General features: G+C 39.7%; 1 protein-coding gene across 1 annotated transcript in view; it reads left to right on the top strand.

The window, feature by feature from the left end:
- The first annotated feature begins 206 nt into the window (after window positions 1–206).
- Window positions 207–13,491, top strand: part of rsu1 (Ras suppressor protein 1) — a 44,823-nt gene continuing 31,538 nt past the window's right edge. Inside the window, exons 1-4 of the mRNA XM_085172222.1 lie at window positions 207–338; window positions 489–603; window positions 2,573–2,623; window positions 11,498–11,618. Coding sequence (XP_085028348.1) covers window positions 495–603; window positions 2,573–2,623; window positions 11,498–11,618 — 281 coding nt within the window. The 5' untranslated portion in view covers window positions 207–338; window positions 489–494. The remainder of the gene's footprint in view (window positions 339–488; window positions 604–2,572; window positions 2,624–11,497; window positions 11,619–13,491) is intronic.

Genomic DNA, 13,491 nt, shown 5'->3' with positions numbered 1-13,491 from the left:
ACTCGATGTCTCATTTACAAGGGAGACCTGTATATAACTATTATTAAATAATAATGATAATAGTAGTTATAACGGTTGTAGTATCCAGTATCATTTATTTTTTTAAACTATTTTTAAACTTTAAACAATGTTGCTAACAACGTTGTTCACCGCTGCACTGGAGCCGAGGTGTGGCTGACGCGTCTAGGAACAGGAAATATCCTAGTATGGAATGGTAGTGCTCACATAAACTTCCGGTAGGGCGTGAGCTTGTAAGGACGGCTGTGTCAGGATTTTAAAAATCTAAAATTCCTTCTTTTCTTTTTTTTTTACATTTTTTTGTCGGTCTTTTCTTAACGGTAAGCCCATCTCGTATGAACACAACTGTCTTCCGTTTTTTGCGTTGCTAAATAGAAGAATTGTGAAGAGGCGGAGCTTCCCCTTTTAGCGTTGCAGTGTAGCTACAGATTACGAGTTTCTAAACACGTCTGTTTCTTTTGGATTTTCAGGAAAAAATGTCAAAGTCTTTGAAGAAGATTGTGGAGGAGAGTCGAGATAAGAACCTTCCGGAGGTGGAGATGTGCGATAGGGGTATTTCAAACATGCTCGACATCCCAGGACTATGTAAGAAAAAGACCGTCTTCCATTTAAGCTCGAAACTTTCTTAAGCCTGCTAACGTAACAGTCAAAGTACCCTAGAAATAACACAGAAGTTACACACACAGAGAAGACTGCTTGGTGTCCCCACTCCTGACAAATATACATTGTTGAAAGCCATCTGCGACCGTCACTTCCAACTGTGGTATTCTAATAGCGTCACGTTTAAAGCGTGTGTACAGTGACTATAATGTAATGTGAAAAGCTGTTGTTACTGGCCAAAACAGAATGATATATTCACTTAAAATAAGTAGTAACAAAATTGTTTATTGGTCAGGTGTTTGTTGTAATAACGCTTCTTGAAACAGGGCAGGCTGTTTTGGCTGTGTATGGTTCTTCCTCATGCTGCTGAGGCCGTTTGTTAAATGAATAGATCATTAAGTTTTCAGTATGTCAGTTTTCTTCAGACTTAATTCATTCAGTCCAATTAGCAGAAGTATCAGTAGCAGAAGATTTGGAAGTTTTTCATGGGCAGAAACCACATACTCATACTCTACTTTGTTGCTTAAATTTGGCACCATTTAAGGGCAAATAATAGGGGTGGGGGGAAAATTGATACTGTGTAGTATCGTGATATTTTGTTTGCTAATAATGTATCAATACGGGGACATCAGAAATCGATATTTTGTTACAAAAAAGTTTTTGTGGACTGGAACATGCTATGACTTCAGAGCATGTTGATCCTTTTTCTGAGCAAGAATCCTGACATTCCTTCACTGTCCAAATGTGTTTAACTTTTTTTTTTGGCAGCAATAAACATGACAGTTTACTTATTTTAATTTAAGACATGTTTTATTTTAATTAAGTTTAAAACTTTTTTATTTAATGTAAAATTATATTTTGTTTTAGTTTACTTTCAAATTCTTCAGTTGCTGAAGGGGCTGCATAGTTTTCATAAACTGCATAGTTCAGAATAGCTATAATTGTACCAGATGGTTGCGTTCAGTTAAGTTGGACTAGACTGTAATACAAACCGTTCAGTTTGTCAACAATAAAACTGAAATGAGAGAAAGACTGAGTGTGAGACTTTGATATTAGAGAAAATGAATATTGATAAAGTTTACCTTTATGTACAGAATCTGAATATCGCAAAAATATTTTAAAAAATTGCAATAATATCGTATCGTGCGTTAAGTATTGTGATAATATCGTATCGTGGGATGTATGTTGATTCCCACCTCTAGCAAATAATCAGAAATACTTTATTAATCCTGAAGGAAGTTATGGAATAAACAGGCTTTCTAATGGTATCCTGACATTTATTGGCAAAAAGAATTGTTACAACAAAGAAATTGGCCAAACAAATGTTCCCTTACCTTTTAAACTGAGTTCTTATACATAACTCTGTTTTGCTTCAACAATAACTTTTCATAGGTTCTGCATAGGTTCTCTCCGGGTTCTCCAGCTTCCTCCCACAGTTCAAAGACATGCAGTTAGTGGGATTAAGTTAACTGATGATTCTAAATGGGGCCTAAGTGTGAGAGTCAGTGATCCCATGATAGCTGGGAGAGACTGCAGAACACCTCACACCCCTCACTCCACACGAACAGGATAAGCAGAAGAGAATGAATGGATGTATAATATAAACATTTGCCTACAAGTGGCTAGATGCAAGAATACATACATGTGGGCCCATGGAAAGACTTTGTATCCAGGAGCCTTTGTCAGGAGCCTTTGTATGCAGGTTCCTGACATTGCAGCCCATGAAAAATGAACTCGGTAACATTTTGTATTAACTGCCTGTCAGATTTAACTGCTTATGAGCTCAACCTCATTCCAGATTGTTCCAACTTTAACTCTTGGTTATACAATGTATTATATATTTACTACTTGTATTCTGTGTTGGTGGTAACAGTGCATCAACATAACACACACTTGTACCTTGTCATCACCTTGTCACCTTGCTTTGTTGACTTGATATTCCTTGTCGTTTCAGTCACCCTGTCTAATATCACTCAGCTGGTCCTCAGCCACAACAAGCTCACAGGTAACTTCTTATCTCTTTCTCTGCTCTCTCAGATATTAAGCTGTTTAACATCAAACAACTCTGTGAAGCTTGCCATCATTTTAACTATTGTCAGATGTAGAGTAAGGCATATTGTAAAATAAATAGCCTGCAGGCTATGTTAAAAGGAAAGCACTGGCATATTAGAATCAATAAAAAGTCAAACATCTGGACAGCATCAACTAACCATAATATCCTGTTATGTCAGTGGTAGGCCCAGTCTGTGTATTCACATTCATACTGTTCTCTTTTCATCACTAAAGCTGGGATTTGAACTCATTTGTATCCCATTGTACATCTATAATGACAATAAAGGCATTCATTTGTGCAACAGGACAAGCAGTAACAGATTGAAGACTTGTAGTTTATAAATACAGTTGCGGTTAAAAGATTACATATACTGGGCATGAATATAGTGATGAGTTTTTGCAAACTTTTGACCACAACTGTGAATAAATTGATGGTGCTGTGAACCAGTCCACCCCTCGTGGTATAACAGAGATAGGAGCCCATCTCTCAGTCCTGTTAGATAGCATCACTGGGCAAGTGAAGCATGGCATGAATTTGAAGCAAGGTCATGTTGTGTATATACTTGCTGTATATTGAGTGAATGGTAAACCCTGGTTGGAGTTTCAGATGGTGTAGACATATAAAGGAGTTCCATTGGACTACTTGTAGTGTTCATATTGATTTATCATTTCCCATCCTTGTTTAACTAGCTCTGTTCTAAGAGCTGTTTGCATAAAATCCCCATACATACATAAATACACTTGATCTGCAGGATGTTTAACACCTGAAACAAAGACACCATTTATATCATAAATAGGGAACTGGAGGGAACTACTTTGTAATATCTAATGGCATTGAAGTCATGTGATTGTATTTTGCACCAGCAGAGGTCATCACAGGCTCACTACACACATTCACTAAAGCTGTTTTTATACTGGTATGAAACTACATCTTGGGTTTTGGTTATCGTGTCTTGCTGATTGATGTGATGTTAATAAAATGATAATTTACATTTTTCATAAAAGCTAATTATGAGAAATATAAACTAAATGTAAAACTACATGAAGAAGTAGGATGTTTCCTAGGTTAACAGATCGAGGGATTTTCACCATAGTGTTTCTAAGCATTCCTATTTGCACACAATAACTGAATTAATTTAGAGAAAATAAGACCAGGATCATTAGTTGCCTAAAAAACTGACCTTTTTATTGTGCTATAGCACAAACTACTGCTGTGCAGTGATATGCCTTAGCTCAAAGCTTGTAAAATCAAGGTAAAACTGAGAGTTAGCTTCCAATTTATACACATTATAAAAACTTCAGCAAAGGCTTGAGCTGTAAGCAAAACATTTCAAAAATTAGTGAGAGATGTGTCTAAAAGTCCCAAAAGATACAAATGAATGACTTGGCTAAGTTGTGAGTTGTAGTTTCATAGAAGACAATCACTAGACCTTGCACATCAATGGGCTAGGAGGCTACAGACCAATAAGAACTCTACTTGTGATATAGACTCAAATATGCTAAAGATGATCTGGAGTAAGATACTGGAAGCGCATCTTTTGGTCACTTTGAAGAAACACCTCAAGCAGTCAGCAGCAAAACTGAATCTGGAGACAATGCATTGCTGCTCTTTCTTTTTAAAACAAGTAAAATCGTGTAAGCATCTAAAATAAAACTAGGATGTTTGGTGAAGCTGTGTGAAAAATTTCTTTGCTCTGTTTCACAGCACTTCGGAAATACTTTTTACTCTAACAGTTACATTACAGTGCAGTACTATAATATAAATGCACTGTTATAATTGTAATACTATAAACCCATTCACAACAGAAGTCATGTCAAGGTGGTTTTTGTTGCAACGTAAAGACGGTATTATAATAATAGAGGAAAGATGATCCTCTGTCTTAACACTTGTCTTAAAAACTTGACAGTCTATATTGTTTGTAGTATTATATTGGATCATATTACCTTAGAACTCCAAAGGAGTGGAAACGGTGACTCTCCTAACAGAAATGTTTTCTTTTCAGGATTCTGGTTTATATTGTTCTATACGTTTGATTCTATCCCATTCTCACACCTGATCTTTCTGTGTCGTGATTTTTCAGACCATTTAAATCAGAATCAGAAAGGGTTTTATTGCCAAATGTTGAGCAGGTTTACAACATTAGGAAATTGCTGCGGTACTTAGTGCAAACATACTGTCATAAACGCTTAAATAGACATGAAAATAAAAATAAGAATAAGAATTAAAAGTGCTAAGTAGATAGATATATACATGAGTGCAGGTGGTGATCAGTGCCAAACATGGAATGATGCAGCGAACACAGCGTAGGGTCATGTGTTAGTGGTGGGAACAGTCATACGGTTATTGTTCATGAGTCCAACAGCAGAGGGGAAGAAACTGTTCTTATGGCGAGAGGTTCTGGTGCGAATGGACCGGAGCCTCCTGCCTGAGGGGAGCAGGTCAAACAGACTGTGTCCAGGGTGAGAAGGGTCAGCTGAGATCCGAGCTGCACGTCCCAGTGTCCTGGAGGTGTACAGGTCCTGCAGAAATGGGAGTCTGCAGCCAATCACCTTCTCAGCAGAGCGCACAACACGCTGCAGTCTCTGTTTGTCCCTGATAGTGGCTAGTGGACATGATTAATGATGAATACTACTGGCATAAAGGAGGTATTGAAGACCTGCTACACCAAACTTTTTTATATCAGTGTTTTCAAGCATGGCTGAAAAGGTTATTATTATCATTATTATTATTGGTATTTCATTGATAGTGTCCCACAGGAGGAATGAGAAGAGACTTCACTGACACACACCTTACTGTTTGCTATCATATTATCACAAGCACTAATATGTGGTTTGCAAGACTGCAGAGTCCTCCTTCACTAGCATATACAGTGGGGCAAAAAAGTATTTAGTCAGCCACCGATTGTGCAAGTTCCCCCACTTAAAATGATGACAGAGGTCAGTAATTTGCACCAGAGGTACACTTCAACTGTGAGAGACAGAATGTGAAAAAAAAATCCATGAATTCACATGGTAGGATTTGTAAAGAATTTATTTCGTAAATCAGGGTGGAAAATAAGTATTTGGTCAATAACAAAAATACAACTCAATACTTTGTAACATAACCTTTGTTGGCAATAACAGAGGTCAAACGTTTACTATAGGTCTTTACCAGGTTTGCACACACGGTAGCTGGTATTTTGGCCCATTCCTCCATGCAGATCTTCTCAAGAGCAGTGATGTTTTGGGGCTGTCGCCGAGCAACACGGACTTTCAACTCCCGCCACAGATTTTCTATGGGGTTGAGGTCTGGAGACTGGCTAGGCCACTCCAGGACTTTCAAATGCTTCTTACGGAGCCACTCCTTTGTTGCCCGGGCGGTGTGTTTTGGATCATTGTCATGTTGGAAGACCTAGCCTCGTTTCATCTTCAAAGTTCTCACTGATGGAAGGAGGTTTTGGCTCAAAATCTCACGATACTTGGCCCCATTCATTCTGTCCTTAACACGGATCAGTCGTCCTGTCCCCTTGGCAGAAAAACAGCCCCATAGCATGATGTTTCCACCCCCATGCTTCACAGTAGGTATGGTGTTCTTGGGATGCAACTCAGTATTCTTCTTCCTCCAAACACGACGAGTTGAGTTTATACCAAAAAGTTCTACTTTGGTTTCATCTGACCACATGACATTCTCCCAATCCTCTGCTGTATCATCCATGTGCTCTCTGGCAAACTTCAGACGGGCCTGGACATGCACTGGCTTCAGCAGCGGAACACGTCTGGCACTGCGGGATTTGATTCCCTGCCGTTGTAGTGTGTTACTGATGGTGACCTTTGTTACTTTGGTCCCAGCTCTCTGCAGGTCATTCACCAGGTCCCCCCGTGTGGTTCTGGGATCTTTGCTCACCGTTCTCATGATCATTTTGACCCCACGGGATGAGATCTTGCATGGAGCCCCAGATCGAGGGAGATTATCAGTGGTCTTGTATGTCTTCCATTTTCTGATGATTGCTCCCACGGTTGATTTTTTCACACCAAGCTGCTTGCCTATTGTAGATTCACTCTTCCCAGTCTGGTGCAGGTCTACAATTCTTTTCCTGGTGTCCTTCGAAAGCTCTTTGGTCTTGGCCATGGCGGAGTTTGGAGTCTGACTGGTTGAGGCTGTGGACAGGTGTCTTTTATACAGATGATGAGGTCAAACAGGTGCCATTCATACAGGTAACGAGTGGGGGACAGAAAAGCTTCTTACAGAAGACGTTACAGGTCTGTGAGAGCCAGGGATTTTCCTTGTTTGAGGTGACCAAATACTTATTTTCCACCCTGATTTACGAATAAATTCTTTACAAATCCTACCATGTGAATTCATGGATTTTTTTTTCACATTCTGTCTCTCACAGTTGAAGTGTACCTCTGGTGCAAATTACTGACCTCTGTCATCATTTTAAGTGGGGGAACTTGCACAATCGGTGGCTGACTAAATACTTTTTTGCCCCACTGTACTGACACTTTCACGCTGGTCTTGTGTTTATTCAGTTTGTATGTCTTCAAGTCATGTAAAACACTAGCTTATGAGTTAAAAAAACTAAATAAGGTAATCTAATAATGCCAAAGAATGTACAGTATATCTTTCATTTAAGAAATAATTAGTTATTATATGGTTTACATTTCTTCCCCACAGCAGTGTAGAGGACATAATAAAAAGATATACACGCAGCACGGAAAATAAGTATTGATTGCGTCACTAAATATGTTTCTAATTGGGCATTAGGGACATTAAAATTCTTACTAGATGTCGGTAACAACCCATCCAATCCACACATGCATAGAAATCAAATCATAGATGTCCATAAATTATGTGTAAAATCAAGAAATGACACAGGGAGAAAGTATTGCGCACATGAAGAAAGGGGGGCGCAAAAAGGCATGGAAAGTCACGACACCAGCTGAAATCCATCAGTAATTAGAACGTAATCCTGCCACTTAGTGCAAATTAATGTCAGCTGGTTCAGTCCAAACTGATGGCCTGTAAATGGGTGTCACGCAAGAAACATCTCATGATGGGTAAAACCAATGAGAGCTCTCTCAAGACCTTCCTGATGGCATTGGTTACAGAAGAATATCTAAACTGTATGCATGCTTACCATGCAAGACTACATTGTTGAAGGAAAAGCATATTGAAACGCGTTTAAAATTTGCTCAACAATATTTAGATAAGCAAGGAGAATATAGTCTGGTCAGATAAGACCAAAATTTAATTTTTTGAATGCCATAATAAACACCATGTTCGGTGGTCAAAAGGCACTGCATATCACCCCATAAACACCATACCAACAGTGAGGTTTGGAGGTGCTAACATAATGGCGTCAGCTTGTTTTTCAGCGTAAGGCACTGGCACGCTTCATGATATAAAGCAAAGGCATCATTCACACCTACTGGCTAAAGAAGATATGGCTGTCTGGCAGTACAAACGAATGAGCTGCTAATGAATGAGCTGCTAATGAATGAGCTGCTAATGAATGAGCTGCACCTGCAATGGCTAACAGAAGGCCTGACAGTCCTGATCCTGAAGGATTCCCAAAAGGGAGCGGTCCTATCCAACTAGTGACCTCAGGCGTCACAGCAGCTAAGATGAGCAGGCACATGACTCAACACATGAGCAGGGTCCAGAAGGGAATTGGAAGATTCACCAGAGGGGTGAGCTTGTGATGTGCAAGGTCTTAGTCAGTGTTGGGTAAGTTACTTTAAAACAGTAACTAAGTTACATTACTAGTTACTTCTATCAAAAGTAACTCAGTTACTTCAAGTTACTCGTTACTTTCAAAGTAACTAGTTACTAGGGAAAGTAACTTTGGTTTTACTCAGAATTCTCTTATTAATGTGTTGCTTCCATAACTTTGCCAGTCTTCTAGCTTGCTTACTTGCCACAAGTGCACTGTGCCACCTACCAATAGAAAGGAAAAGATAATGTGCATATTTCCACGAGAGAAATCCCACGCCTGGACTGTCATTGACCGCTGCCATGATTCTAGCTTATGTCACAGCGTCATGTGCGCCTTTTACATCCAACACAAAAACTGCAGTCATGGTGCTTTGATTGTACTCAGAACTCGGAAATTCTGCCTTCTGAATAGGAAGATGTAGGTAACACCAGACTGCAGATGAGCTGCATACAGGGCTGGACTGGGACAAAAAATCGGCCCGGGGGTTTTGACTCGAGACCGGCCGCCATTATAGGAAAAATCATAAAGCCTTTGAATGAAAACAAACGCTGTTGTGATAGTGATGTACACTGTTTTGATAATATATATACATCAATCTATCAATCTTTTGTTGTAAGATTCAGATAATTATTTTTTAAAAGCTAGACATTTTAAATGAGAATAAGAAAGAAAAGTATTTCTTTGTGCCCACCTCTCCCTGTTAATGCCCTACCTGCCCCCCTGGCAAAACTTTGCATCTTCAGGTGCGGATCGCACCTGCACAGTTACCAGCTGTCAGCTACCTAAAAAAGGATTCTGGGGTTATTTGTCTCTCAGAAACAGTTCATAACTTCCTTTCAACTCATTTATGTCACCTAAAAGGTAAACCTGTTTCTCCATCACCTGTTCAGCTCTGATGATTCAGTAAGGACATCTCCTGGTTTCATCTTCATGTTTCCCTCTCACCAGATAACCAAACCGATATCATGACCAGCAGCTTTTTTACAGCTGTGGCTCCAGCAAACATCAGCTGATACTAGAAATTAACATTAAATAAATTCTAACAACACCTGATCAAGCTTAAACGTGCTGCTGTTGTTTAACGCGACATCGGCTGGTTTCCTCTTTGTGGCGCAAAGTGGGCGATAAACAAACAAGAGAGCCGATCAGCTGATCATTGATCAGTTTTCATGATTGAAGTAGAAACGGGAGAGGGAGGGGGGAGAATGAAAGAAGAAGAGGCAGCTGTGCAGCAAAGACACAGAATAACTCCAGCTTTGTGCCTTTTTCATTGTAGCTGAATTACGGGACAAACTGTTCCTTTTCACCTCAATAAGAAACGCGTAATATTTTCTCTGAATACCAGACGGACGGTTGGCAACTCTAATAACTTATGAACAAAATAAAGTTCAACATCATTAACTTCATAGCACCCACACAGCTGTATAGAAACTCCGTCATGCTAGCTAGTACGCAGTAGGGAAAAAGTCAGAATAACGAAAATAAACTCCACCTAAACGTGGTTTATATCTGACCCAGATAGACTGCAGGTCACAACTTCTTACCTGAAGTTCACACTTGGACCGGCGGCCGCCTCGGGTCTCTTTTCCTTCTGCGTCCCCTTTCCCTCATCCACCTGCTGCTTCCACCACTTGCTAATGTTACTGAATCTGTGGAAGCTCCGCGATAGCCACCACACGAAGTAACGAGTAACGACCCTATCTAAATCCCAGTAACGACTAACGCGTTCCTGATTTTGGCATAATAACTAGTTACCGTGCTCGTTACCACAATAATAACGTAGTTACTGTAACGCGTTACTTAATAACGCCTTAGTCCCAACACTGGTCTTAGTAGACAGAGTAATCACTCAAGACTGCAATACCACACTGACCAACCTGTGCATCACCTAGATTGTCTATACAAAGGCCTATGACTCAGGACCCTAACAGCTTTCATTAGAAAATCGATGAGGATGTGGCAAAAAACACCAGATGCCAGCATAAAGCCGATTGCACGAGTCACCATCAAGTGTGGAATTTACCAAGGAGATAATCTGTCCCGAATGATGTTCTGAATCGCCCTGAAACTCTTCGGTGTTGTGTGGGGCAGCATCCCACCATCATCCCAATCTGCTCCTAACAACTATAGTTAATACACTTATTATAAATCTGATAGGTGAGCTTGTGCTAGGCTAATGCTGTGCATTAAAAGAAGCAAGAAAGGTGAAGTCCAATCCCACCCAACGAGAGACCAGGGAGCAATGGCTGAACCAAGAACCTACCATCTCCACCCAGTCCCACAATTCCACCCCAGTCTTTAGCCCACCATAGCCCAAGACGGGCATGCCATTAAGATAAGCTACTTATATGTGGTCAATCTAACAAACAGTGGTAATACCTTCATATATAATTTCTTACAAACTCTTTTGACCATATATAATCTTAAATTGGACTGAAACAATATTATCCTTACAGACAGAGACTTTGTGTTTTGTGTTAATGTTGTTTTTGTGGAAGGCTTGATGTGAATTCCACAGATTTATCTTCAATTATTTTTAAAATGTAAAAAGTAGATATTGCACATTTCAACTAACAAGTTAAAAATACACACACACACACACACACGTTCACACGCAAGTCCTATGAGTATGCCCAGACCTCACCGCTTTAACACTCATCCTCCTGGCAGCATTCATGTCAGGGCCTAGTTGGTTTACTCTTTTCTTCTAACTTGTCTCTGTTCAAATGTCCAGCCCACCGATCATCAGTAGAACTGTAAATAGTAGGGAAGAGTAAAACTGCCTCGTTTATACTCTTCAATCTTATATCAAGGTTGGTCAACACAGTGTTTAATCAAGTTGATGATGATGAACTGGTGATCAGAGTTGGGAAGGCGATGTTCTTGTCACAGTATGTATGTTTTTGTTGTAAACAACCTGGTAAATGGTGGGTGTGTAGGGTTAGTTAAAAAGTCAGTTGTCTCGGAACAAGGCCCGAGTTGCTGATGGTATCCTCGCTGTAGAGATGGTACCTGTGTGATACCACACTATCAATATTTTCAGACATCCAGGAGAAGTGTGTTTTTGTGCTAATGTTCCCAGTATGCTGGATATACTTATCATTTATTTTCCTTGTGTTGGTGTTTTCCAGCTGTCCCTGCTAACATCTCAGAACTGAAGAACCTGGAAGTTCTAAACATGTTCAACAACCAGATTGAAGAGCTTCCTACTCAGATCAGCAGCCTTCAGAAGCTGAAACACCTCAACCTTGGGTATGTGCTATTGTTACCTCGTTTACAATCGCCACCTACTCTTTATTGTTGCCTAGCTGTCCATGCTGGATATAGGTGGGAATGGCCAGAAACCCTACAATATGATATTGTCACAATACTTTGCTCGTGATACAGTGTTTTGGGATTTTTAATATTTAATATTTAATGTTAAGTACTGCAATACGATACATTGCAGTTTGTCACATTTTTTCAACAGTGAATTATGCCCTCATAATTATCTTTCATTATCTGTTTTATCTAATAAGATAAAGTTATTTGCTTTATGTTATTTTATTTGCTACACTGGGAGATTGTCAAGCATACCAACACTGTTACTAAAGCTTACCATAAATGTTGGAGTCAGACTGCTTTCAATCAATTCAATTCAGTTCAGTTTTCTTTATGCAGCACCAAATCACAACAACAGTCGCCTCAAGGTGCTTTATATTGTAAGGTAGACCCTACAGTAATACATACAGAGAAAAACCCAACAATCATATGACCCCCTATGAGCAGCACTTTGGCGACAGTGGGAAAGAAAAACTCCCTTTTGACAGGAAGAAACCTCCGGCAGAACCAGGCTCAGGGAGGGGCGGGGCCATCTGCTGCGACTGGTTGGGGAGAGAGAAGGAAGACAGGATAAAGACATGCTGTGCAAGAGAGACAGAGATTAATAACGAGTACGATTCAATGCAGAGAGGTCTGTTAACACAGTGTGTGAAAAAGGTGACTGAAAAGGAAAAACTCAATGCATCATGGAGTCCTCCAGCAGCCTATGCCTATTGTAGCATAACTAAGGGAGGATTCAGGGTCACCTGGTCCAGCCCTAACTATATACTTTAGCAAAAAGGAAAGTTTGAAGCCTAATCTTAAAAGTAGAGATAGTGTCTGTCTCCTGAATCCAAACTGGAAGCTGGTTCCACAGAAGAGGGGCCTGAAAACTGAAGGCTCTCCCTCCCATTCTACTTTTAAATACTCTAGGAACAACAAGTAGGCCTGCAGAGCGAGAGCAAAGTGCTCTAATAGGGTGATATGGTACTACAAGGTCATTAAGATAAGATGGGGCCTGATTATTTAAGACCTTGTATGTGAGGAGCAGGATTTTTAATTCCATTCTGAATTTAACAGGGAGCCAAAACAGGAGAAATCTGCTCTCTCCTTTTAGAGATGTTGTGCAAATGGAAGAACGCAGTCTTACATATTTGTTTAATATGTGCGTTGAAGGACATATCCTGGTCAAAAATGACTCCAAGGTTCCTCACAGTGTTACTGGAGGCCAAGGTAATGCCATCCAGAGTAAGAATCTGGTTAGATACCATATTTCTAAGATTTTCAGGGCCGAGTACAATAACTGACAATAACTTTTATCTGAATTAAGGAGCAGAAAGTTAGCGGCCATCCAGGTCTTTATGTCTTTGATACATTCTTGCAGTTTAACTATTGGTGTGTGTTATCTGGCTTCATAGATAGATAGAGCTGGGTGTCATCAGTATAGCAATGAAAATGAAAATGTACACTATGTCTTCAGTCCATTAGCCTGCGATTAAATGGTGTAAAGATGGCTATTAAATGAAATCTTTTTCTGATTGTAAAGCAATTAACTGTCATAAGTCATCAAGAATCAAATATCTCTAGATGTTTACATTTAACAGAAATTTGAATAAAACCTTTACATTTGTGCTCTGCAACCTTCCAATTCTAAAACAATATCACCAGAGTGCAATTAGCTGGCAGCCAGTTGAGGCGAGTCGCTTCAAATCAAAAAGACTCATTCAGACTGATGACAACATCAGTCTGAATGACTCTGATGAGTCAGTTGGCAATCTGTATTTTTAAATTAGACAGCAATCATTTTCAAACCTTTGACAACTTT

Source organism: Neolamprologus multifasciatus, chromosome 9 (genome assembly GCF_963576455.1).
Source record: "Neolamprologus multifasciatus chromosome 9, fNeoMul1.2, whole genome shotgun sequence".
NCBI classification, from domain to species: domain Eukaryota; kingdom Metazoa; phylum Chordata; class Actinopteri; order Cichliformes; family Cichlidae; genus Neolamprologus; species Neolamprologus multifasciatus.
Note: the sequence above shows the minus strand (reverse complement) of the source record. Positions and strands in the feature narration are given on the sequence as shown.